General features: G+C 42.4%; 1 protein-coding gene and 1 non-coding gene across 2 annotated transcripts in view; both read right to left on the bottom strand.

The window, feature by feature from the left end:
• RFX4 (regulatory factor X4) overlaps positions 1-27,719 on the bottom strand; it is a 195,785-nt gene that overhangs the window by 154,669 nt on the left and 13,397 nt on the right. The window contains exon 3 of the mRNA XM_049884974.1: positions 8,748-8,834. Within this exon, the coding sequence (XP_049740931.1) occupies positions 8,748-8,834 (87 nt within the window). The remainder of the gene's footprint in view (positions 1-8,747; positions 8,835-27,719) is intronic.
• LOC126076632 (U6 spliceosomal RNA) lies at positions 10,904-11,010 on the bottom strand. The gene has a single exon (XR_007517558.1). It is a non-coding gene; the product is annotated as a U6 spliceosomal RNA (small nuclear RNA).

Genomic DNA, 27,719 nt, shown 5'->3' with positions numbered 1-27,719 from the left:
TATAAGGGCAAATATTGTCTCTCTTTCATAAGAAGACAAGAATAGATAAATATAGAGAGACCAATGTTCATTGGTGGCTACGAGGGAGAGAAGGGGGGAGGGGAAAGTACACTTCAGATTGTAGAGACTTGTTGTTTTTATTTTTTTGGTGATGGGAAAAGTGGCACCAAATGTGGATGTTGTGAGCACAGCACAACCAAAGTAAAAACAAGTGTTCAAGCACATATGGATGAGTACAGGCACACTGGTGTACAGGCAGGTACATGCATATACATAGGTGAGAACAGATAGGAGTATCTATAAAAAAAAATCTGTGTAAATACAAATATGTGAGTGCAGGCCCATATATTCATTGAAGACACAAATATGGATGCTCCACAGACATAACCAAACACCTTCCACGATTGGTTTTCTGGGTTTGAAGGCGTGGCACCATAGTCTCATGGGACTACTCAGTCAATTGGCATAACATAGTTCACAGAAATCATGATCATGCATCCTAGTGAAGTGAGCAGCATCTGAGGTCTTAAAAGCTTGTGAGCAGCCATCTAAGACACAAAACTAGTCTTTACTCACCAGGAGCAAAAGAGTAAGAAGGCAACCAAAAGCTCAGAGAAGAAACAAGTCTGCACAAGCCACGACCTCATCTACCCTGAGATCAAAAGAACTAGATGGTGCTTGGCTACCACCACTGACTATTCTGACAGGGGTCATGATAGATGGTCCTGGACAGGATGGGAGAAAAATGTGGAGCAGGACTCAAATACTTATTAAACAAAACGAAACAAACTGGAACAGTAAATAACAGAGGACTCCCTGAGACTATTGCCCTAAGGCTCTCTAAATCTAGAACCAAGCCTATCCCCTGAGATTACCTTTTATGGAAACAGCAGAGTAGCACACTAAATAAAGGATATTATCTGTAAGATTGGTGCCCTACTTAAAAACCATCTGTATGAGACCAAAAGGTCAAACAATGGCTCAAAAGCAAAGATGAGAAGATAAGGGGGCAGGGAAAGGAAACTGAACAAACAGAACACAAAAAGAATGTTGACACATTGTGATAAATGTAACTAATGTCACTGAACAATTTGTGAAGAAATTGTAAAATGAGAACTGTCATGGATTGAATTGCGTCCCTAAAAAATATGTGTCAACTTGGTTAGGCCATGATTCCCAGTATTGTGTGATTGTCCTCCATTTTGTGATTGTAATTTTATATTAAAGAGAATTAGGGTGGGATTGTAAGACCCTTACCCAGGTCACATTCCTGAGCCAATGTAAAGGGAGTTTCCCTGGAGTGTGGCCTGCACCACCTTTTATCTCTCAAGGGATAAAAAGGAAAAGGAAGTGAGCCGAGAAGGGGGACCTCATACCACCAAGAAGCAGTGCCAGGAGCAGAGCACATCCTTTGGACCTAGGGTCCCTGTGCAGAGAAGCTCCTAGTCTAGGAGAACATTGATGAGAAGGCTGACAGAAGAAGAAAGCCTTTCCCTGGAGTGGATGCCTGAATTTGAACTTCTAGCCTACTTTACTGTGAGGAAGTAAACTTCTCTTGGTTAAAGCCACCCACTTGTGGAATTTCTGTTACAGCAGCACTAGATAACTAGAACTGGAACCTAATTTGCTGTGTAAACTTTCACCAAAAGCTCAATAAAATTTTAGTTAAAAAAAAAAACCCTATGGAGTAGAGTTCTACTCTGGCACATATGGGATCATCATGAGTCAGAATTGACACAATGGCAATTGGTTTTATTTTTGTATTTTTAGTAAGTTTTATAAAGAAATATAAACAGGATAAATGGGGAAAAGAAACTCAGATTAATCAGTAATAAAACCGTTGCCACTGAGTTGATTCCGACTCATAGTGACCCTATAGGACAGAGTAGAACTGCCGCATTTGGTTTCCAAGGAGTGCCTGGTGGATTCAAATTGCTGACCTTCTGGTTAGCAGGTGTAGCTCTTAACCACTATGCCACCAGGGTTTCCTAATCAGTAATACCAAAAACCAAAACCCAATGCCGCCGAGTCAATTCCAACTCATGGTGACCCTATAGGACAGAGTAGAACTGCCCCATAGAGTTTCCATGGAGCGCCTGGCGGATTCAAGCTGCCGACCCTTTGGTTAGCAGCAGTAGCACTTAACCACTGTGCCACCAGGGTTTCCAATCAGTAATAGGGAGATGTAAATCAAAATAGTTAAACGTCTCTTTCATTCACCAGATTGGGAAAAGTAAAAATTATTGATAATATCGTGTACTGTCAATAGAAATAAGTTGGTAAAGCCTTTTTATTGGAACATTATTTAGCAGTATACGAGAAAATTTAATTTTTGCCCATTTAGTTAACCATTAGGTTGAATCATATGAAACTGCCAACATTTAACAAACTTTGACCTGAAAGTGAACTTGAAGATAGGCCGAAGAAATTATCCAAACTGAAACACAAAAATAAAAAACGAGTAAAACGTTTTCAAAATTTCAGGAGTATGTGGGTCAGAAAGGAACTAAGCCAGGCAACAATTTATTTTTCTTTTTAGTATCCACTGCTGGCAGCTGTCTGTAAGGCAGGAATTTCTCTCCTGCATTGGCATGATGGATAGATTGTGTAATTACAATTGCTCCCTATATCTATTTTCTATCTCTTAGGAGAACACCCCTCCTTTTCTGATCCCCAGTCCATACTCTTCACTGTCATCCGAGGGGTGTTTATAAGCATGTAAGTCTTCTTTCTTTCCTTTCCTGAAAAAGTTATAGTTTCTTCCGGAGTACAATATCCACATATTTTATTGTTTGTCTCATGTGTCTGGGGACTACATTCCACCTAAAAACTGAAAATGTATTCCCAAGCTATACGTATGGAAAGTCATTTATCTTAACTTTTGGACATCAGTTTTGAAACAGGAAATGTGACCACCATTCAAATAGGAAACAATGGCAATGACCATTCCAAGATCCAACATTGGATAATATAAGGGCCTGTTGCAGTGGTATCACTAGGGTTGGTGTCACCCACTGTGGTAACTCATGGTGTCATCCCTCCCCCCATGCTAATTACCACAATATTGTACCTAAAACACCAGAAAATTTGACAAAATCATCTATAAAAACTCCGGCAGCAATGAAAACAACAGAGCATGCTTGTAGCACATGCAGGTGAAACCATGTGATTTGAAGCATCCTTGTAACTGGGTTACGAAAAAGGCTTTTGTTGTTATAACTACGGGGATATTTTTATAAAAAAATAAACAAGTTTCTGCTGAAACACTGCACAAAAATTTTATAGACAGTCGTTTTGGCATCACCTCCTCTGACACTGTCACACAGCGTGTTTTGCACCCCCGTAGCCCCCTAGTGATGCCACTGGCCTGTCGTATGGGCTCTATGATGGCCTGTGTGCCAGAACTTCAGCTTCTTGGGTTCTCTAAGTAGAAAATACGCTTATAGTTAGAAAAGATTCCAGGATTATCCCACCACAGGGTCACAACACCAGAAGCATCTCTAGGATAAAAACTGGTGGATACTGTCTATATCACTTTCATGAAATTCTAAGGAAAAAATCTCACCCTGTGCTTTCGTGCTCTAGACTCCTTTGGCAGCAGAGATATTTCCCTGTGCTGATCCAACTTCTGTTTATTTAAATCCCTCACTGCTGTCACTTCAAGGCACTTGATGGAAACTGGTGCCCTGTATTCTTTAATTCCATGTGACTTGTTCTCTGGTGGGTAATTAAAAATCTCAAAGTCACTGGAAAATGCCAAAGAGTGTGGTCTCAGTTGTGGATGAAACTAGGCTATGCCATCTCTAAATAGGTCAAGTTGAGGTTGATAGACTTTTTGGCATTGATGGTTCTGTGATAGCACATTGTGAAAACTTAGCTCAATTTCTGGCCAATATATACATGTACATCTGCCTAACAGGCTCTTCCAACTACATAATTTCTAAGCATATATCTCAAAAAGTCAGAAAAAAGATAGCAAATTAAACTCAAAGAAAGAGGAAGGCAGAATATAATAAAGATAAGAGCAGAAAAAAATGAAATAGAAAAAAGGTGTAAGTTGAGAAAACCAACCAACTCACAAGCTGTATCTTTGAAAGACTGATAAAGTTGATAAACCCTGGCAAAACTGATCAAGAAAAACGAGAAAGACATAAACAATATCAGGAGTGAAAGTGAGACATCACTATAGACACTAAAAATGGCATAAAAGTAATAAAAAGAAATTTTGAACATCATGCAAATAAATTTGAAAATTTAGATGAAACGGATTCCTTGAAAATAACAACTAACTAAAAGTTACCAAAAAATAGAAAAATATAAATAACTCTATTGTAGTAGGTGCAGTCAGGTTGGTTCCAGCACATAGTGACCCTGTGTACAACTGAATGAAACACGGCCCAGTCCTGTACCATCCTCACAATCATTGCTATGAATGAGCCCATTGTTGCAACCACTGTATCAGTCCATCTTGTCCAGGGTCTTCCTATTTTTTGCTGACCCTCTACCTTATCAACAATGATGTCCTTCTCCAGGGACCGGTCCCTCCTGCTAACTTGTCCAATGGTGAGATGAAGTCTCACCATTTCACTTCCAAGGAGCATTGTGGCTGTACTTCTTCCAAGACAGATTTGTTTGTTCTTCTCGGAGTCTGTGGTATATTCAATATTCTTCACAAACACCGTGATTCAAAGGCATCAATTCTTCTTCAGTCTTTCTTATTCATTGTCCAGTTTTCACATGCATATGAAAATATCATGGCTCGGGTCAGGAGCACCTCAGTACTTGAAGTGACATCTTTGCTTTTTAATACTTTAAAGAGGTCTTTTACAGCAGATTTGCCCAATGTAGTACGTCATTTGATTTCTTGACTGCTGCTTCCATGGATGTTGATTGTGGATCCAAGTAAAATGAAATCCTTGACAACTTTGATCTTTTTTCCGTTTATTATGATGTTGCTTATTGGTCCAGTTGTGAGGATTTTTGTTTTCTTTACGTTGACGTGTAATCCATACTGAAGAATGTCGTCTTTAATAACTCTATAACTATTATATAATACTATATAATAACACTATAGCTATTTGAAAAGTTCAAACCATCATTAAAAACTTTCCCTCAAAGGAAATCTCCAAACCCAGGTGACCACACTGTTGAATTCCTGCAAATATTTAAGGACGAAATAATACCAATCTTTTACAAGCTTTTCAAAAGAACTGAAAAAGAGGGAAATTCCCATCCCTTTTTATGAGGTCTAGATAATCATGACTCCAAAACTTGACAATGACATTACAAGAAAGGATAATTATAGGCCAATAAATCTCATGAACATAGATGCCAAAGTCCTTAACAAATAGCAGTCAGTCTAATGCAGATACACATATACATATGTTTTAAGTATAATACTTCTGACCAAGCGCTATTCATTCCAGGAATGCAAGACTGGTTTAACAACGAAAACCCAATTAATATAATTCATACATTAACAGAAAAAAAAGGAGAAAAACATATGATCATCTCAATAGATGCAGAAAAAGCATATAAAATTCAACACCCATTCAAGAAAAATCTCTCAGTAAACCTGAGATAAAAGGGAAGTCCTAAATAAACAGCATCTATAAAAAATCCACAACAAATATCATACTCAATGTTGAAACGTTAAATGCTTTTCCGCTTTAGGTTGGAAATAAGACAAATATCCCCACTTCAACTTAACACTGCACTGGGGGGGGTCCAGCCAGTGCACTGAGGCACAGACAAGAAATAAAATATACAATGTAAAGCTATCATTCTCAGGAGACACAATTACGTTTCTAGAAAATCCCCCCCCCAAAAAAATACAAACTCATAATTAACAAGCAAATTTAGCAAAATGGCTGAATACGAAGTCATTATATAAAACATCAATTGCATTTTCATACACTAACTCAGTGCCATCGAGTCAGGGAAATTTTAAATAATACTACTTACAGTAGCACCAAAACCCACCAATTTCTTGGTAACGAATCTAATGAAAGATGTGCAAAACTTCTGAAAGCTATAAAACACTGCTGAGAAAAATTAAAGATGATCTAAATAATGGAGGCCTAATGACATGAACATAGATCGGAAATTTGATATTGTTACAATCTCAATTCTTCCCAAATTGATTATAGATTCAATGCAACCCCAATCAAAACCCTAGCAGGTTGTGTGTGTGTGTGTGTGTGTGTGTGTGCGTGCACACACGCACATGTGCATATGAAAATTGACAAGCTGATTCTAAAATCTATACGGAAATGTTAAGAATTCAGATTAAATAAAATAATCTTTAAGAAAAAGAGGACTTCTACCACCATGTATCACAACTTATTGTAAAAAAAAAAAAAAATTGTAAAGGTGCAGTAATTAAGACTGTAATATTGGCCCAGTGATAGACAAACAGACCAATGACCAGAATAAAGTTCCTAGATACAGGTCCACATGACTCCGGTCTTCTAATTTATGACAAAGGAGCTTCTGGAATATAGTGGAGAAAGGATGATCTTTTCAACAAGCGGTACTCTATCAGTTGAAAATTGACAAGAACAAAAGAACCTCCCTCACACCATATACAAAAATTCCAGAGGGACTACTGATGTAAGAGTGAAAGGTAAAATAATAAAACTTGTAGAAGATAACATAAGAGAATATCTTCATGATCTTGAGGTAGGTAAAGTTTTCTGAAAGGGGCACACACACACAAAAAGCACTAACTACAAAACAAAAAGGTTGATAAATTGGACTTAATTAAAATTAAGAACTTCTGATCATCAAAAGATATCATTAAGAGAATGAAAAGGCAAGCCACAGACTGAGAGAAGATATTTGCAATACTATCCAGAATACATAAACAACTCTTACAAATCATTAAAGAAAAGACAAACAACACAATTAAAACATACATACACAGGCAAAAGACTTGAACAGATAGTTCACGAAGGAGGATATCCAAATGCCCAATTTGCATATTAGAAGATGCTATATATCACTAGTCATTAGAGAAATGCAAATTAAAACCATAATGATATATACCACACACCATGAGAAAGACTAAAATGAAAAGGACTGACTATACAAAATGTGGCAAAGATGTGAAACAAGCGGAACTTTCATAAGCTGCTGGTTGGGAATATAAATTGGTGCAAACACTTTGGAAAAGAGTTTGGCAATATCTACTGAAGCTAAATATGCATATACCCCATGATCTAGCAATTCCACTCCTGGGAATACAGCCAACAGAAATGAGTGCTCACGTCCACCAAGAGACATGGACGGAGATGCTTTATTCTTAATAGCCAAAAACTTGAAACGCCATAAATGCATGTCAACATTTGAATGGATAAGTAAATTGAGGCCTATTTATACAGTGAAATATTATACAGCAATGAAAAAGAACTACTACTACTACTACACCCAATAACATGGATGAATCCCACAGATACTATGTTGAATGAAAACAAGCCAGACACAGTCGAATACACACTCTATGATTCCATTTATATGAACTCTCGAAAACAGGCAAAACCAATTTATAGTGATAAAAGCCAAGACAGTGTTATGGACTGGAAAGAGGACATGAGAGAGCCCCCTGGGGGTGCTAGGAATATTCTATATCTTCACCTGGCTGGTAGTTACACAAGTGGATATAATATGTTAAAAATAAAATGCATCAAACTATTCACTTAAGATTTGTGTGCTTTACATTGATTTTACCCCAGTTTTATAAAATGAAACAAAACAATGATAGAATGACAGTGCTGGAAGGGTGTCTGGAAGGAAGCTGTTCAGCACACTTAACAAATACTATAGAGGATTATGGAGCAGGTGGTCTCTGGTCCATGCTTTGAGAAAGCTGAACTAAGGAGAAAAACTTTACAGATCAAGAGAGGACACTTCTGGGGCTTGGCCCTGCTTAGAAATGACATTTATAAAAAGCTGGCCTCCTTTTATAGGGCTTAAGGGGCAGATGGAATCCCTGGGTGGTGCAAACAGTTAACATGCTCAGCTGCTAACCGAACGGTTCAGGGTTTGAGTCCACTGACAGGTACCTCAAAAGAAAAATCAGCCACTGAAAATACTACAGTGCTCAGTTCTACTCTGATGCACACGGGGTCACCCTGAGTCAGAATTGGGTCAATGGCAACCGGTTTGTCTTTTTTTTTTAAGGGGTAAATACAAGCCCCAAGTATTCTGCTCTTCAAACAAGGCACATAGACACCCCAGTCTGACATAAAACAGGAAAGGTGTAAACATAGCAGTTTGTATTTTTTCAGTTAACACCAGTTCTCCGATCTGAGATCTGGAAGAAATATTTACTTTTCAACAGTAAGGCCATTCATGGCTCTAAAATAACAAGCCCACGACACAACTACTTTAAACCCACATCTACAGTGACACTGGGGTGGCTTTCCCTGTTCAAGACCTATATTCACTCAAGTGGAGCCTCGCTATGATAGGGCCTGGGTAGACTCAGGCTAGAAAGTCCACTGCAGAAGGTGAGTCTGTTCACTGCAAGCTTCTGTGGCGGCCTTGGCTTCCAGGTCCACCTGCCTGGATTCCGCTCTCTGTGGTGGAATACGACAGGGAGGTCTCTGGAGGATTTCATAAGTGGCTGGAGAGTCTCTCACTCCACGTGCCTGGTCCCAGCGTAGAAGCGTTGTCAGAAACGCTATCCACCCATCAGAACCCTGGCTGTGTAGGGTGTTGTGGAAGAGTGAGTTTCAAGCACTTACTTTCGTCATTAGAAACATTCCCCAGAGATGTGTGGCTGGAATAACGTTTGTTTTCACTTTCGCTGAGACATCTTTCAATCCAGCTCTCTAAAAAAAAAAAAAAGAAAAAAATCACAGACTCACTGTTAGTGTTTACAAAGACGGGCAACATCGTCAATGCATCAGATTTAAACGCTCGTCAGCTGTCATCTGAGGTCCGCCCAGACCGGAATCGGATTGTACACAAAAGCTCCACTCGCACCGCGGCTGATGAGACTTTGCTGAGTAGTTTGGAAGCGAAATGGTCATTGGGAGCCCCGCACGAGTATTTCTTATCCAAATTCTACTATTCTGGAGCATTCATAGTGAACTACTACCGACCGAGGGTTCTCTTTCTTTGCGAAGAAGACATATTCATGAGAAGTAGTTGGTAAAACAAAATTTGATCGACTGAATCATGGCGGTGGTTTTCAAACTGGTATATTAGAAGCTGAACACTTTCTTAAAATCAAAACAAAAAGAAAAGCCGATAAAACCATGGGAGCTCTAGCTGAAGTGGAGACAGGGCAGGGAGCCTTGCAGCTCACCTCCCCATCCGGCGTGACCCCTGAGGGGGCTCTTTGAAGCAGAGACCAAAAGCCACTGAAGGAGGAGAAATCAAAAGCACTCTAGTAAGCATGTAGTACTTTCAAAATCCAAAAGACTATGGTTTTTTATCCAACTTAAAGGGCTTCCTTTCACAAAGTAGCATAAAGCTTATTCCATCTTCCAGACCATGCATTTATCCACTCATTCATTCATTCATTCAACATGAGCTAAGTACAAGAATTCTACTGTAACATTTGTTTTGAAAACAAAAATCTGTTCCAATGCAAGTGACTTATCAGGGAACAACTTGAGCATAGCACAAATTTTGTGTTTGCTTATGCTCCATTTCTTCCCTGCACCCAGCTGAACTGAACCGTGTAGGAATATGCAAAACGTATTCCTCAAACATCTACCAGCTACCTCAGCTCACCACCCAGCCAACCCTCCTTCCACCACTTCACAATCACTCACAAGCTGCAGCCCATCTGACACCCACTTCCACAAGCAAACTTTGGGTCTTTTCCAAGGTAAAGTGCCATGTTGATTGTATTCATGTATTTCTTAACCATTTAACGTGTGGAAAATTGCTGTCGTTTTTATTTGGTTCCTACCTATTTTAATGTATCCCTGACAACGTTGTTGAGAGATGTGCCCCTAAGCCCATTTGCCCAGTAAACCGTGTGGTTTTTATTGGGTATTTTTACACAGCAGGTGATTTTTATCAATGTATATGTAGTGCAGAGCCCTGGTGGTGCAGTGGTTAAGAGCTTGGCTGCTAACTGAAAGGTCAGCAGTTCGAATCCACTGGCCACTCCATGAAAACCCTATGGGGCAGTTTTACTCTATCCTATAGGGTTGGTATGGGTCAGAATCGGCTTGATGGCAATGGGCTTGGGTTTTTGTTGTTGTTATACGTGGTTTTATAGATGAACTAACTGTAACTATGACTATTAGCTTTTGAATGGAGTGGTCTATGGTTGCCTTCTTTATAATATGGGAGCTAACATTTATTGAAAGGAGCCCTGGTGGTGCAATGGTTAAGTGCTCAGCTGCTAACCTAAAGGTTGGCAGTTGGAACCCACTCAGCCGCTCCTCGGGAGAAAGACCTAGTAGTGACCTGCTCCTGTAAATATTACAGCCTAGAAAACCCTATGGGGCCGTTCTACTCTGTCCTGGGGTGGCTATGAGTTGAAATTGACTCCCTGGTAACTAACCACAACAGCATTTATTGGACACCGATTTGAACATTCCAGGCTTTATATACGTTACCTCACTGAACCCTCACGACGGCTCTCTGAAGTAAGGATTTTAATCTCTATTTTTCCTAGAAAGCAATTGAGGCTTAGAGAGATTAAGTAATACGGTTCCTCATATTCAAAGAGCTGGGGGAAAGGTCATTAGTTAACACCTTAGGTTACATATTGTAAAAAAGCAGCCATGCTGACGAGTAAGGGAGGGGAAAAGCAAATGCAAACAGCTGAGAGAAAGGTTGGATTTTTTTTTTTTTAATTGTGCTTTAGGTGAAAGTTTCCAGCTCAAGTTAACTTCTCACACAAAAATTTAGACACATATCATTATGTGACCCAGTTAAAAATACGGAACGCTTCACGGCTTTGCGTGTCGTCCTTGTGCTGGGGCCATGCTGACCTTCTCTGTATGGTTCCAATTTTAGTTTATGTGCTGCCGAAGTGAGCACAGAAATGTTGAATTTTTGTTTTGTATTTTATGTCGCAACAAATTGCTCTTTTAAAAACTGTTTCCAAAATTGTAAATAAGTAGGAGGAAAATATCCAAGGGGAAGGACAAGGGCCAGGTTGTTCAGAGGATACAGGAACCTGGTATCTTTAAGGACCAGAGAAATTCAAAATGTGGAAGTGCCTCCCCTTCCAGATATCAACTGCACAGTGTAGGAACAAATGTCTTATAATATTTTCAAAGCTGTGATGACATAAGGTCGGTATCGGTCATCAATGCATCAAAAGAATGTCTGTCTGGCAGAAGGGCCACATAAGCCAGAGATTATATCAAACTGAGACCAGAGGAACTAGATGGTGCCTGGCTACCACTGATGACCACACTGAAAGGAAACACAGCAGTGAATCCCTGATGAAGCAGGAGAACAGTCGGATGCGGATTTCAAGTTGTCGTAAAAAGACCAGACTTAACGGTCTGAATGAGATCGGACGGACCCGGGGGGTCACGGTCCCCACACCCTCTGTTAGCCCAAGACTGGAACCATTCCCTAAGCCAGCTCTTCAGATAGGGATTGGACTGGACTATAAGACACAAAATGATACGGGTGAGGAGTGAGTTTTTTGGCTCAGGGAGACACCTGAGACTATGCAGGCAGCTCCTGTCTGGAGGTGAAATGAGAAGCCAGAGGGGGACAGGAGCTGGCTGAATGGACACGGGGAATACAGGGTGGAAAGGAGGAGCGTGCTGTCTTATTAGGGGAAGAGCAGCTAGGAGAACATAGCGAGGTGTGTATAATTTTTTGTATGAGACTAACTTGATTTGTAAACCTTCACTTAAAGCACAATGAAAAAAGAAAAAAGAGAGAAAAAAAAAAGCAGGTCTGGGTATAAATCTCCAGAATTCTTTTCAGGGCTCTGCAGGATGTCTCCCCTTGGCTCTCCTAACCCCTTCAGGTCTTCACGCATTTTCTCTGGCAATACCATGGCTGATTTTGGACACATCTACTCAAGTTAGGAGCCCAGAGCCCCACCAAACCAAACTACCAAAAGCAACATCTACTGTTCTGAGCCAGTTCCTGGTCTTCCTAGATGGACATACACACATAGTTGCTCTCATGCACACACGTGCACACACACATATGCACATTCCCTGTCAGCCAAAACAGGGAACTGAGAGACACGTTCTCTCTCTCCCTCTGCGTGTGCCAGAGTCAGGTCTATAGAAATTAGAGTCCTCGGAAGTGCCTGTTGTTGCAGGTGAGAATCCGCAGTGATTGGCAGGCACTCTGTGAAGAACTCACGTCAACATTCCGGAGAGGACCTGGCTGTAAACGCCAGGTTGGCCAAGAGGGCGCAACACCAGCTCAGAAGAGTCAAGTCAAGGAAGAACTTTCCTGATATCTGAGCCTCTCCTCCAGACTCCCCAGCCCCAATACTGGAGAGAGATGAAACCAAGGTTATAAGACGGGGGAGAATGGATGGAAATGCCATGAAGAAAAAGAGAAAAGAAGGAATCTCACCATGTAAGCTTGTCTCCCACCCATTGCACACACCAGCCTGCATCAGGCTGCAGCCAGAGAGACAAGTTTTGACTTCAAGCAAGTACAAAGTTTAGATTATTATATGGGACTAAACGATTTAATTTCTGTATTGAGATATTTTATCTGAATGATTAGACAAGTCAAGGAATCGCTTGAGTTTTAACTCAGAGTCAAAGGAAGGTTTGCACTCAAATTAAATTTAAAGGGACAATGAGATACAAAAGAATAAAACTGCTTTATGAATACAAAGTAAAAAGTGCCTGTTCTTTCTGATTACTTAAATCCCACCTGCCCCAGATGATGCATTCTAATTTTGACTGGTGGAACTAAGTTTCATTCAGGCCCCTGAGTCTGTTTGGTTCTGTAGTGCCAATTTACAGAATAGAACATTCTATCGGGAGCAGGATACACTTGCCATTGCCAGGTACCGGAAAAGTTATTGCAGTCCTAAGGAGTCCTCAGGAGTCCCTGGGTGGTGCAAACGGTTAACATTCTCCGCTGCTAACCAGAAGGTTGGAGGTTTGAGTCCACCCAGAAGCACCTTGGAAGAAAGGTCTAGCAATCTAATGCCCCCAAATCAGCCACTGAAAACCATATAGATCACAGTTCTATTCTGACACACATGGAGTCGCCATGAGTTGAAGTCAGCTCTATGGCACCTGGTTAAGGATTTCTTAGAATCTTAGAATTAATTGGAAGAGACTGTTTACTCCACACCTTGCCAAATATCCCCTCTAAAGCATCTGAACAGGTGGTGATCCTAATACCTGCTGAATATTCCTGGAGATTGTGAGTTCCCTCAGTGGTACAACTCTCAGTGTAAGAAAGTTCTCCCTTAGTTGCCCGATAGATCCTGTGTTTAGCTAACGTTTTTACTGATAGCCTGCTGCACTTTATGCTATGAGATTTACACGCATTAGTTTATTTAATCTCAAAACAACCTTAGGAGATAGGTATTATTATTATTATGCCTACTTTACAGATGGGGAAACTGAGGCTCAGACAGTTGAGTGACTTGCCCTGCTAGTGATCTGCACAGCTAGTAGGTGGTGGTGTGTGTGAACTCAGGTCTCTCTGACCCCCAGGCTTATCCTTCAGCCTCTCTGCCACCCAGTTGTGCTCCCTGGAGCAACACAGAATACGTTTAGTCTCTCCTGTACATGGCAGATGTGGGATGGCCATAATCATGGCTCCATTTTTCTGGAGGAAGCATCAAAATGTTTCAGCTCTTTGATGGAAGAAACCGTTCCCACTTCTTTGCCATACAGTTCTCCTGCCTCTGGCTGTCATCCGGTTCATTAATATCCGTTTGAACATATGGCACCCAGGACGGACTCTGAGGGTCCAGACAGGGGTCAGAGCCATGCCAAATCTGTCAGAACCATCACTTGTTCTGGACATTTGGAGTTCTCAGTGCATTCAAGGGTCTTGCATTCCAGGCTGCCTGGTTGTGACACTTTCAAATATCCAAATATCCACAGGCACACTTTGACCTTTGTCCTCTCCCCTAGTGGAGCCCTCAGCGGTGGCATCTGCAACTCGTCTCCCATAAGTCAGGTTGTGGCATATGATTAGAAGGCTGATTTAGGTCACCTGAAGTAAACTTCATGTACCTAAAAAACATTTATTTTTAACAATGGATTGTAGTCCTACAGAGGTCAAGGATTACATGACCAGAATTGCCATGTATATTAAATTTTGAATAAAGCATTGTATTCATCTACCTTATTGATTTATGAATTATGTCGTTTAATAATAATAATAAAAACCCCTTGCCGTTGAGTCAATTCTGACTCATAGCCACCCTGCAGGACAGAGTAGAACTGCACCAGAAGGTTTCCAAGGAGCAACTGGTGGATTCAAACTGCTGACCTCTTAGCTAGCAGCTGAGCTCTTAACCACTTTGACGCCATGGCTCCAGAATAATCATCATAATAAAGGCTACCTATTTTTTTTTTATATACTGAGCTCTTGTTATTATATACTGAGCTCTTATTATTATGGACCAGGCAAGGCATTGTGCAAAATGTATTATTTACATGGTCATACTTAAATCCTTATGACAATCCTATGAGTAATAAGTGCTATTAATATGCACATTTTAGAGATGAGAAAGCTAAGGCTGCGAGAGATAAGGCGACTTGTCCAAAGTCATCCAGCTAGTCAGAGGCAGCGCCGGCATTCAAACTCAGGTCATAGCCATAATGCTTTCTCGAAGTGGGAATTAAGCTCTCTTTCTCCCATGCCCATGTGGTCCCCAGAACACAGTGCCAACATTGCAGCATTCATCACACTGTACCTTGTGTTGAAACTTGTGCTAAAACTCGAATTACATATTTCTATCTTCATAGTGCTACTTTTGCTGAGTTTATTTACACATTTGTCAGCTTTTACCACACATAGCTGGTTCTCCAGTTTCGAACTTCTGCATCTTAAGAAGGGAGCCCATTTTATTCTATTTAGTTCTACTGACTCTCTCCTAGTGCCTGGTGTAAAGTTTTTGCTGCGATCCAGCCTCAATAAATGCTACATCAGTGACACATATGATACAAAGCATATAAGTAGATAGGTTCACATAGCTATAGAATTTCCCAGTCATTTTCTTTTTTTTAACCACAGAAGGCATGAAAAAGTACAACACATGAAAGGTGATTTTCCAAATAAAGAAAGGAAAATTTAACAAATCTTTATTTTGTGCTTTTAGAAACAAGATGCTGGGCTAACGAGAAGCCATGAGTGACACGAACATGATTAAGACTGGCTTCTGCCCTCTAGTTACCATCAAGGAAAGTGAGGTAGGTGCTACTTGCTGAGCCCATGAGTACAGCGGCCCTGTCGTTTTGGTTTACCACTTTGTACCAGTGCCTGGCACTGTGCCTGGCCCATAGATGGTACACAATAAGCATTTGGTGTTGAATGCGTTACTTTTTCAAAAAATAATATTGAATTCCTATTGTGTGGCAGGTACAATGTAAGATACTTTTACATATGCAACCTAAACTAAACCTCAAACAATATTCGATGGCATGTCTTAATGTTTCTATTTCTGTTGTTGTTGTTAAGTGCCATCAAGTTGGTTCAGAATCACAGTGACCCTATACACGACAGAAAGAAACACTGCCAGGTCCTGTACCATCCTCACAATCATTGCTGTGTTTGAGCCCATTGTTGCAGCCACTGTGTCAATCCATCTCGTTGAGAGTCTTCTTCTAGTTTGCTGACCCTCTACCTTACCAAGCATGATGTTCTTCTCCAGGGACTGGTCCGTTCTAATAACATGTTCAAAGTATGTGTGATGAAGTCTTACCATCCTCACTTCCAAGGAGCACTCTGGCTATATGTCTTATAAGACAGACTTGTTTGTTCTTCTAGCAGTCAACGGTGTATTCGATATTCTTCACCAACACCATAATTCAAATGCATCAGTTCTTCTTCAGTTTTCCTTATTCAATGTCCAGCTTTCCCATCCATATGTTATTGTTGTTGTTAGGTGCCCTTGGGTTGCTTCCGATCCTATGGACAACAGAACGAAATACTGCCCAGTTCTGCACCATCCTCACGATCATCGTTATGCTTGAGCCCATTGTTGCAGCCACTGTGTCAATCCAGGCATGTGAGGTGCATGTGTACGAGGCGATTGAAAATACCATGGCTTGGGTCAGGTGCACCTTGGTCTTCAAAGTTGTATCTTTGCTTTTCAACACTTTAAAGAGGTCTGTTGCAGCAGATTTGTCCAACGCAACGCTTCTTTTGATTTCTTGGCTGCTGCTTCCATGGACATTGATTGTGGATCCAAGTAAAATGAAATCCTTGACTTCAATCTTTTCTCCGTTTATCATGATGTTGCTCATTGGTCCAGTTGTGAGGATTTTGGTTTTCTTTGTGTTGAGGTGTAATCCCTACTGAAGGCTGTAGTCTTTGATCTTCATCAGTAAGTGCTTCGAGTCCTCTTCTCTTTCAGCAAGCAAGGTCGTGTCATTTGCATATCACAGGTTGTTAATGAGTCCTCTTTCAATCCTGTTGCCCTGTTCTTCTTCATACAGTCCAGCTTCTCGGATTATTTGCTCAGCACAGATTGAGTAAGTGTGGTGAAAGGATACAACCCTGACACACACCTTTCGTGATTTTAAACCATGTGATATCCCTTTGTTCTGTTCAAAAGACTGCCTCTTGGTCTATGTACACATTCCACATAAGCACAAGTAAGTGTTCTGGAATTCCCATTCTTTGCAATGCTATCCATAGTTTGTTATGATCCACACAGTCGAATGCCTTTGCATAGTCAATAAAACACAGGTGAACATCCTTCTGGTATTCTCTGCTTTCAGCCAGGATCCATCTGACATCGGCAATGACATCCCTCGTTCCATGTCCTCTTCTGAATCTGGCCTGAATTTTGGCAGTTCCCTGTTAATGTACTGCTGCAGCTGCTTTTGAATGATCTTCAGCAGAATTTTACTTTTGTGTAATATTAATGATATTGTTCAATAATTTTCACATTTCGCTGACTCACCTTTATTTGAAATGGGTACAAATATGGATCTCTTCTAGTTGGTTGGCCAGGTAGCTGTCTTCCATATTTCTTGGCATAGACGAGTGAGCACCTCCAGAGCTGCATCTGTTGTTGAAACATCTCAGTTGGTATTCCTTCAATTCCTGGAGCCTTGTTTTTCATCAATGCCTTCAGTGCAATTTGGGCCTCTTCCTTCAGTACCACAGGTTCTTGATCATATGCTACCTCCTGAAATGGTTGAACATCAACCAATTCTTTTCGGTACAGTGACTCTGTGTATTCCTTCCATCTTCTTTTGATGCTCCCTGGGTCTTTAAGTATTTTGCCAATATAATCCTTCAAAATTGCAACTCTAGGCTTGAATTTTTTCTTCAGTTCTTTCAGCTTGAGAAATGCAGAGTACATTCTTCCGTTTTGGTTTGCTAACTCCAGGTCTTTGCACATTTCACTATAATACTTTACTTTGTCTTCTCAAGCTGCCCTTTGAAAACTTCTGTTCAGCTTTTTTACATCATCATTTCTTCCATTTGCTTTAGCGTATCTATTTATAGACATGTATACTGAGGCCTGAAGCAGAAGTTCTAATACAAGACAGACTGTGATCAATGCTGCAATACTGACACTGTGTTCCAGGGATGACCAGGACATAGGAGGAGAACTCAATCCACACTTGGAAAACTTCGTGCTCCCAGCTGCCTCATTCTTGATCCAGAAAAATTATCTGACCTTTCAGGAAGGACCAAGCTTAAGCTAAACGCTCAACAGAATTTACAGGCGTTGTGAGGGCAGGCTCCTGAGCTACAATGTATTCCCTCACCTGGCTCATCTGGGATGATGGGCAGGAAGAAAGATGCAGCTAATGCTTTGTGGATTTTCACTTTGCAAGAGCTTAACCCAAGTTCCTTGGAGGCAGGTCTTCATGTTCCTCACTTTAGGCTGAAGATTTAAGAACACCAATTTGAAATGACTTTCCCAAGTTCATAGAATGAGGTTGGACAGAGCTATAAACAGTTAGCAGGTTTTCTAGGAGGCTTTGTTCCTCTTGCAGCAGCAAAGAGCACCTACAGAGTGGGAACCTCGGGAGCATGGCACAGTGATCGGAGGCAGCTCAAGGTTCAGAGTGGTGTTTCATGAACACACATTGACCATGATCAAAAACCAGGTAACCCTTGAAGTGTATAGAGCACACTGACAGGCAGAACCTCACCTGAGCCTCACAGGCCATCCTGTGAGACTGAAATGTATCCCACTTTGTTGTTGTTGGTAGTTGCCATCCAGTGAACTATGACTCATGGCAATCTCAGTATAACAAAACAAGACGTTGCCTGATCCTGTGCCATCTTAGTCCCTTCCAACCCAAGGGGCGCATCTGCCAGCACTCTATCAGACAGTGTTCTGTTGTTATGCATAAGTTCCTCATTGGCTGATTTTCAGAAGTAGATTGCCAGGCCCACTTCACAGATTAAGGAAGCTGAGGTTTAGAACATGGCAGTAGCTTGGTCACACAGTTAGAAGGCATTAGAGTCAGAATTCAAACCCAGATCTTCAGTCTCAAAAAGATCAGTTGCTGTCAAACTGATTTTGGCTCGTGGGGACCCCTCGTGTGTCAGAGTAGAGCTGTGCTCCATCAGATTTTTAATGGGGGAATCTTTCAAAAGTAGATCTCTAGGCCTTTCTTCCAAGGTGCCTCTGGGCAGACTTGAATCACCAAACTTCCAGTTAGCAGCTCAGAGTGTTAATCATTTGTATTACCCAAGGACTCCTCGTCTCCAAAGCCCATGCTTATTCTTCTTACTGCATTAAATTGCCTTCCTATTCTAAGAACAGACCAGCAGTTCTTTTTTTTTTTTTTTTTTTTAACCATCCAGCCATCCATCCATACATCCATCCATTTTGCAAATAGTTATCAAGGGCCTTCAATGTAAAGTTCTAACAGAAGAAATGGGCAAAAGTTATTTAACAGTAAACCATATATAACAGCAGAGTGTCTTTTGTGGACCAGGGTTTTAGTACTTGAAAATACCTTGTTTATTTATTCCCTTTTTAGCATGTATTTTCCCTAACATTAAAATGTTAGTTCTATGAACCTTGTCTATCTTGTTGAGTACTTTGTCCCCAAGAGCCTAGAACAGTGTCAGACACATAGCAGGTAGTGATAATTGTGATGAAGAAAAGTGAAGTATGATAAAGGAATAGAGAACAATGGATGGGGGGATCCTTCCCTAGTAAGGGCTTCATAAAGAAGCAGCATTTGAGCAGAGACTGAGGACAGTGAGGGAGAAAAACCTTCAAAGACCCAGGGAGAGGAAACCACAGAGGCAAAGGCCCTGAGGTGTGGGGCCATGCTTGACCTGTTTAAGAAACAGCAAGAAGGTCTGAGTGGCCAGGGGAAAGTAGAACAAGATGAAAGAGAAGACGTCGTCGGCAGCCTGGAAGAATGTGGGGTTTGTAGTTAGAACAACTGGACTTCAAATTCCAGGCCCACCACTTGCAGGCTATATAACATTGGGACGGCTACTGAACCTTCCTAAAGCTCTACCTCCCAGGGTTCTCCTACAGATTAACTGAAATAATAAAGGTAAAGCACTCAGCATGCTTGGCTTTGTGGGCCATGTGAAGATGAGCAAGGCATGGTCTCTATCTGCCAGGGGCTCCCAGCTGAGTGATGGGGACGGATGAGTAATGGTGGCATCTAGCATTTACTGAGTGTCCTCCCCATGCTGGGCACCCTGCTTTACATATATGCTCCATCTCTACTCATCACCACCACCATCAGTTGTCGTTGAGTTGATTCCAACTCGTGGCAACCCCATGTGTGTCAGAGTAGAACTGTGATCCACAGGGTTTTCAGTGGTTGATATCTTGGAATTAGATTGCCAGGATTTTCTTCCAAGGTGCCTCTGGGTAGGCTTGAACCTTCAACCTTTTGGTTAGCAGCTGAGCTCATTAACCATTTACATCACCCAGGGACACCTCTACTTCTCACAGCAACTCTGAAATAGAGACTTTGTTTAGCTCCAATTTGTGGGGAGGAAGCTGAGACTCAGAAAGGCTGGATCAAGTCATCAGCTGGTTGGTGGCACAGCTGGGTCAGCTCTGACTGGCTCCAAGGCTGGTAGGTGCTCACTGCACCACGCTGCCTCACCAAGCAAGCAGGTAACCAGGTGTACCTTTGGTATGATAATAAAGTGCTGAGGGGGCACAGGGAAGGGGGCTTCCACCTCTGTTCAGCTGCTTAACAGAAAGGGAAGCATTTTAGCCAGACCTTAAAGGATTCAGTGGAAACCCTGGTAGCGTAGTGGTTAAGAGCTATGGCTGCTAACCAAAAGGTTGGCAGTTTGAATCCACCAGGCGCTCCTTGGAAGCTCTACCGGGCAGTTCTACTCTGTCCTATAGGGTTGCTATGAGTCGGAATCAACTCGATGGCAATGGGTTTGGTTTGATTTTTTGGTTTCAAGGATTCAGCATCTGCCAGACCAAGGAGAAAAACAAACACATTTCGGGCAAGAACACAGATGTGGGCCAAGCTGTGAAAGGGTCTGTGGGCTCTGGGAAAGGTGAGGTCACCGACCCATATCTTAAGGAGTGATGGGAGAATCCGTTAGGAGCAGATTGTAAAGGTCTCGCCCACCAGGCCAGAAAGCCTATAGGCAGCTGGGAACCAGTGCAATTTTTAAGCAGTGGGAGAGTAGATGCCGGAGCTTTGTCTCTGAGGGACTGGATGAGAACAGGGAGTTCTTGACTTACGCAATACCTGGGAAACCGTCACCTGACTTGTAAAGAGTCACTGGGTTTAATACAAGGCGTTACTCATAGTCTTTACCTCAGAGTCTTTCAGGGCACTGTGCTAGGGCCCATTTTAGGAGCTCATAGTTTTTAGAAACGCTACTTTAAAAAGTCGACACCCCACACTCACAGCTACCAAGGGAGACCCTGGCCCCAGGTCCCACCCAGAGTGACGCAGTTCCCCCTATCTCCCTTCCCACAGGCCCTGGTCATTACCAGTAGAACTGTGCCAGTGTGGCCTGTTCTCGTCTCCTTCGGCTCCAGAGTGCATCTTCCCCTGGCTCATTATCTCTCGGCCCCTGCCTCTCTTCCCTAGGTGCCCTGCCAGCGGTGACACACAGGAACAGCGTGGAAAGCCTGAGCCTCAGGAGGTGGCAGCTGAGACCTCTGGGGGGGGGGGGCCTCAGATCAGTGGGTTGCCATGGCGACACCACAGGCCCTGCCCCAGGGGCCTCTGGGTTCCAGGAAGGGGCCCCGTGCCCTGCCTCCCAAGGGGCAGCCCCACCCTCCTCTTGCTTTTATTCCTTCCCTCAGTCACCAAATATTGATTTAGCACCTGCTGTTTGCCTGGCTCCGAGGATCAAGTGAAGAACACAGCAGAGAAGGTCCCTGTTCTCATGGAGCTTATATTCCGCGAAAGAAACAGACAAAAACACATAAATAAGATGACTTCAAAGATCAATGGGGGTACTGCTGTAGGTAGTGGGAACACTGAAGGCCTCTCTGAGGAAGTGAGGTTGGAGCAAGCGCAAAGGCCTGAGGCAAGAACGTGCTTGGTGTGTGTGAGGAAGAGCCAGGAGACCGGTGTGGCTGAAGTAGAGTGAGGAAGGGAAAGAGAGTAGGAAATGAGGTCAGAACGGTAGTAGGGACTTGTTGGCCACAATAAGAATTTCAAATTAATTTCAAGTGTGGTAGAAAGCTATGGGAGAGTTTTGAACAAGAGTGTGAGGCAACCTACATTGGCTCAGAAAGGGTAGCCCACTTCAGGATTTCACGCATTCATTCCATTATTTGTTTATCAAATATTTGCCTAGTACTATGTTTTTTTTTATGTGTCAGGCAGAGCCCTGGTCACGCAGTGGTTAAGAGCTCAGCTGCTAACCCAAAAGGCTGGCAGTTCGAATCCACGAGCCACTCCTTGGAAACCCTATGGGGTAGTTCTACTCTCTCCTACAGGGTCGCTATGAGTCGGAATCAACTCAGTGGCAACAGGTTATGTGCCATATAGCAGTTCTTGGGTGGTGCAAATGGCTACTGTGCCCGGCTGCTAACCAAAAGGTTGGAGGTTTGAGTCCATCTATAGGTGCCTCGGAAGAAAGGCCTGGCCATCTACTTCCAAAAAATCAGCTACTGAGGACCCTATAGAGTATAGTTCTACTCTGAAACACATAGGGTAGTGTCATGGATTGAATTATGACCCCCAAAAATGTGTGTATTAACTTGGTTAGGCTATGATTCCCAGTATTCTGTGGTTGTCCTCCATTTTGTGATTGTAATTTTATGTTAAAGGAGATTAGGGAGGGATTGTAACACCCTTACCAGGTCACATCCCTGATCCAGTATAAAGGGAGTTTCCTTGGGGTGTGCCCTGCACCACCTCTTATCCCTCAAGAGATAAAAGGAAAGGGAAGCAAGCAGTGAGTTGGGGACCTCATACCACCAAGAAAGCAGCGCCAGGAGCAGAATGTGTCCTTTGGACCCGGGGTCCCTGTGCCTGAGATGCTCCTCAACCAGGGGAAGATTGATGACAAGGAACCTTCCTCCAGAGCCAACAGACAGAAAAAAGTCTTCCCCTGGAGCTGATGCCCCATATTTGGACTTTCAGCCTACATTACTTTACAAATAAATTTCTCTTTGTAAAGCCATCCACTTGTGGTATTTCTGTTATAGCAGCACTAGATGACCAAGATAGGTACCATGAGTTGGAACTGACTCGGTGGCAACTGGTTTATTGGTATGTGCCAGGCGCCGGGCTAGACAGTAAGAACACAGCAGTGAACAAAACAGACATAGTCTCTATCTCCACACAGCATTAGAGTTTAGTGGAGGAGCCAGCTATTAAATAATAACACAAACAGAGATGTAATTACCGAAGAGCGCCATGGGAGAGAAAAATGGGAAGGTTTGAGCTAATCTGGGAGAGTCAGGGAAGCTCCTAGGAGGAAGCAACATTAAATCGACAGCTAAAGAATGAGAAGGCATGAATCAGGTAAAGGGGGAGAAGGCAAGGTGTTCCCAGCAGAAGGAATAGCATGTGCAAAGGTCCTGAGGCTGGCAGAAGAATAATGCATTCAAGAAATTGACAAGCAGCCTGAATACCAAGGCACCCATTCATTCAGGTACTCATTCAACAAGTGTTAGTTGAGACTATCCTGTGTGACCAGCACTCTGTAAAATGCCATGAGGCATGCACACACAAAAGACCTGCCTCTGTGCTCAAAGAGCTTACAGTCTAGAAGGGGAGAAAACCATGAGCATAAGGAATTTTAACACTGGGCAGCAATAAATATTTTGAGAGGTCTCAGGAGGATGGGATGATTCCAATTAGACTGTCTACAAACAACAAAGAAGGAGGAAGCATTTGATTCATCTCAAATAGGTAGGACGTCAATGGAGCTACAGAGATACAAGGGTATGAGCGAAAGTGTGGAGGTGGGAAACACATGGTAAACAGAAAACAGCAAGTGACATCGGATGCACAGCAAGTGGCGTGGGCTAATCCGAGAAGATACTTGAATACTAGGTTAAGGAACCTGAATTTTATTCAACGGGCAGTTGGGAACCTCAGAAGTTTTTGAGCAAGAGTGTGGCAGATGCAAAGCAGTCCTGTGGGCAGCTCCATCTGGTGCTGCTAAACCAGAGAAATCTTAAAGGGGAGAGAACACAGCAGGAGGCCAGGTAGTGACCATATCACTTATCATCCAAACCTGGAAACTCAAGAGGCTAAAAGGTGCCACTATTAATAACATTGCCAGAACCACACGTGTAAGCCAAGACTGCCCTAGGCAAGTGAGCACTTATGGCCCTCCTTGACAGGAGGCCACTGCGATAGCCTAGTTGCAAGTCTTAGAGGCCTAAACTGGGGTAGATGCAGTGAGAAAGGAAGGCTAGGATGAGAAAAGATAAGAATTGTGACTTTTCTCTTGGAGTCCTGAGTGGTGCAAATGATTACGTGCTTGGCTACTAACCAAAAGGTTGGCGATTCAAATCCACCCAGAAGCACTTTGGAAGAAAGGCCTGGTAATCTACTGCCAAAAGATCACAACCATTGAAAACTCCATGGACCACAGTACAGCTCTGACACACACAGGGTGGCCATAAGTCAGAATTGACTCAACAGCAACTAGTTTGGTTTTCATCTTGTTTTGGGTTTTTTTGGTGCCCTCTTTCTGGGTATCTGTATTTACCCCCTTAGCCAGTCCATATGACCAGTGTCCCTGTGTGTCTTCCTTATCGGCTGGGTTTCCATCAGAGAATGATGCAGGTGCGTCGAGGTGGCACTAGTGACTTTGTCCTGGAATGTGGCCTCCCAGTGCAAACACCACCATCTTCACCAGCATCGTCATCATGGCTTATCCTTTGAGCGTTAGCTCTGCAATAGCTGCTTTCTTACATGGGTTATCTCATTCAGTCACAGCAATGCTCGAAGTAGGTGACATTACTATTCCATTTACAGATGGGGAAACTGTACTTTACACAAGTGTCTGGCCAGAGCAAAGAAGGCTGTGGCTGGCTGGGCCCCATATCCCAGGCCTGAGAACAGACCCTCTGGGTCATCTTTGTCCCTGTAAACCAGAGACACCCATTTCACCAGAACCCAACAAAACCTGAAAATCATTTACCAATCCAACACTGAAATATCGCCCCATTTCCTATCTGCTCCAACACCCTATGGCCTGGGCCTGTCTCTTGGCAAACATGGGGTCAAGGGATTTGCTTCCTCCTTCATTTATCAGTTTACCCTCAGTGACAAGAGCCCCAGTTCATAACCCTGCTCACCCTATTTGCCGTAAGTGCTAAAAAGCACCCTCATCGGCCTGCCTCTTTTCGCTTTTCTTCTTTCCCTACAAAATCTCAGGAGTTTTTCATCTCTTTCCCAATTCTTTAAAAAAAAAATGCTCCCCATACTCCCGTTTTTATATGTGCCTCAGTTTCCACATCAGTCAAATAGAATACCCACTTCATAAGGCTGTCATGAGACTCAAATAATGATGATGTATGCAAGTTTTGGGTAAATTTGGATGTGCTAATTAAATACAAGGCAATAGCATAAACTAATGGTCGTGAAGCAATATGGGTAGCGATAAAATGATGACCCAACGTGAAGTATGTGACCAATGTTATTGAACCATTCACGTAGAAGTTGTGAATGGATGTATGTGTGTATTGTCACCAAAAATGAATAAAATATTTAATAAAATAAAATAAATGCAAGGCCATGGCAGCACTATTATCCTTTGTAAACACCCTCTCCAGCAGCACTGCTTTCTGAGCTGCAGGAATCACACGCTCCTTTTTAATAGTCTGCTTTTCCACACCATTAAAGTATATACCCCACCGGCCGGCCTGGCTCTTTATTCATATCCTGGAGAATCTTTCCCATAGGTTTAGAAACTAGCAAGTGTCTGCCTATACCTTGAGCCAACCTGACCCTTGACCACAGTGAAAAAGTCCCTCTCAGCTGGTTAGGGGGAATCTGCTGCAGGGGAAAAGAATGGAAGGACTGAATTTTCTATGCCTTCCTCTCTCTCTAGTTCTGTGAATTTAACCAAATACCTTAACTTTTCTGAGCCTCACTTTCCCTGTCTTTTATAGCTTAAATACTGACCATTTTATGAGCCCCCATTTTGTACCAAGCACTGTACTAAAGCTGCTTGCATGTCTCTTCTTTACATAGTTACTTCATGTGTAGGTATTCAAAAAAAAAAAAAAAAAAAAACCAACCCGACCCATTGCCATGGAGTTGATTCTGATTCATAGCGACCCTACAGGACAGAGTAGAACTGCCCCATAGGTTTTCCAAGGCTGTAAATCACTATGGAAGCAGACTGCCACATCTTTCTCCAGTGGAGCTGTTGGTGGGTTTGAACTGCCAACCTTTCAGTTAGCAGTTGAATGCTTAACCACTGCGCCTTTATGTAAGTATTGAAAAACCAAAAACCAGACTCATTCCGTTGAGTTGATTCCGACTTGTAGGTATTAGTATCCCTATTTACAAATGGGGAAAGCAAGGCACAGAGAGATTAAACAACTTTTTAAAAATCACATATCCAGTAAGAGCTGAGCCAGGATTTGAATCCGACTCTAACCTAACCATTAACCTATACTACATCACCCATGGAAACCCTGGTGGCATAGTGGTTAAGTGCTACGACTGCTAGCCAGAGGTCGGCAGTTCTAATCCACCAGGTGCTTCTTGGAAACTCTATCGGGCAGCTCTACTCTGTCCTATAGGGCCGCTATGAGTTGGAATTGAAACGATGGCAGTGGTTTTGGCTTTTTTGGTTAGAACACCCATGGAGCTCTGGTGGCATAGTGGTTAAGAGCTCAAGCTGCTGACCAAAAGGTGGGCAGCTGGAAACCACTATTCCCTCCTTGGAAACCCTATGGGGCAGTTCTACTCTGTCCTATAAGGTCACTATGAGTTGGAATCAACTTGACAGCAACGGTTTGTTTTTTTTCTTTTTTTGGTTTTCATAATACCCTTACTTATTTGTCTTAAAGTCTTATTGAGAGTACTAAATTGTGTCTAACGTGATACTAAGCACACAGTAGGTGCTCAATAAATATCATTTACCTTTCTTACTCTAAGAAAACTCAATACATAAAACTCCAAAACGGGCAAAGAGATTAATTAATGGGTCATTATTTGCAATGTGAAATAATTGAGGAAGCCCCAAGGGCACACCAATGTCATTTGTTCACAGATCACTAACTCGCCAACAGTCTCCTGAGACCAGAGAAAATTAAAGCTAAGGTGTTCAGTGCCACCTCCTGTTGAAGGTAAATTTAATAAAAAAGGGGATCTCTGCTCCAAACACATCCAGGAACGCCAGAGCTAACGCCCATAGTTGCATGACCCGATTGTAAACACTTCATTTCTCCTCAACTTTTTTTCCTTTTTGGAACACGCCTATTACCATCTGATTTCAGGAGCTTTTTTCCTTTGTTCATGTTTCTATTATTATATTAATAAAACATAGATAAAAAATCTGAAAAGAATTCTCGAAGCCAAAGCCATGCGCCCTGTACAGCATCTGATATTACTCGATTCCTGACGTCATTGTCTTTTCTATTTTTTTTTCTGCCTCTTCTGCATTTCTTTTGGACCCCTCCACTGGGGGGTATGGATTCCGCCTAAACCTCAGATGTTAGGTATGCCTGCTTGCAAGACCCAAACAGGCTTCAACCCAGCCTGAACTTCTGAAACGGACCACCAAAACATTTTTCTCTTCGGCAAAGGACTGTTTTCTTTTCTGGATTAATCATAGCGACCCTACAGGATAGAGAGCTGTCCCACAGGGGTTGCCAAGGAGTGCCTGATGGATTCGAACTGCCGACCTCTTGGTTAGCAGCCGTAGCTCTTAACAACTATGCCACCAGGGTTCCCAATCTATGATAGGAATTTATATTAAAAATATTGAAAAGAAAAAAATACCCACCCACAATCTCACTCCTCCAGCATGTGAACTGCTCGTCCTTATTCTCTGTCGCTCCCGGGTCTCATTCATGTCTGTGTGTGCACATGTGACGTGTAACCTCAGTGAACATACAATTGTATCCCCTTTCCTGGTAACAGTCTATCAGGCAGATTTCTCCTTCGCATTGATCATTTGTTAAGAGATGACCAATGTTCCATTGTGCTAATATT

The sequence above is a fragment of the Elephas maximus genome, chromosome 4 (genome assembly GCF_024166365.1).
Source record: "Elephas maximus indicus isolate mEleMax1 chromosome 4, mEleMax1 primary haplotype, whole genome shotgun sequence".
Taxonomy (NCBI): domain Eukaryota; kingdom Metazoa; phylum Chordata; class Mammalia; order Proboscidea; family Elephantidae; genus Elephas; species Elephas maximus.
The sequence above is the reverse complement of the archived record's forward strand: the minus strand, read 5'-3'. Positions and strand labels throughout refer to the sequence as shown.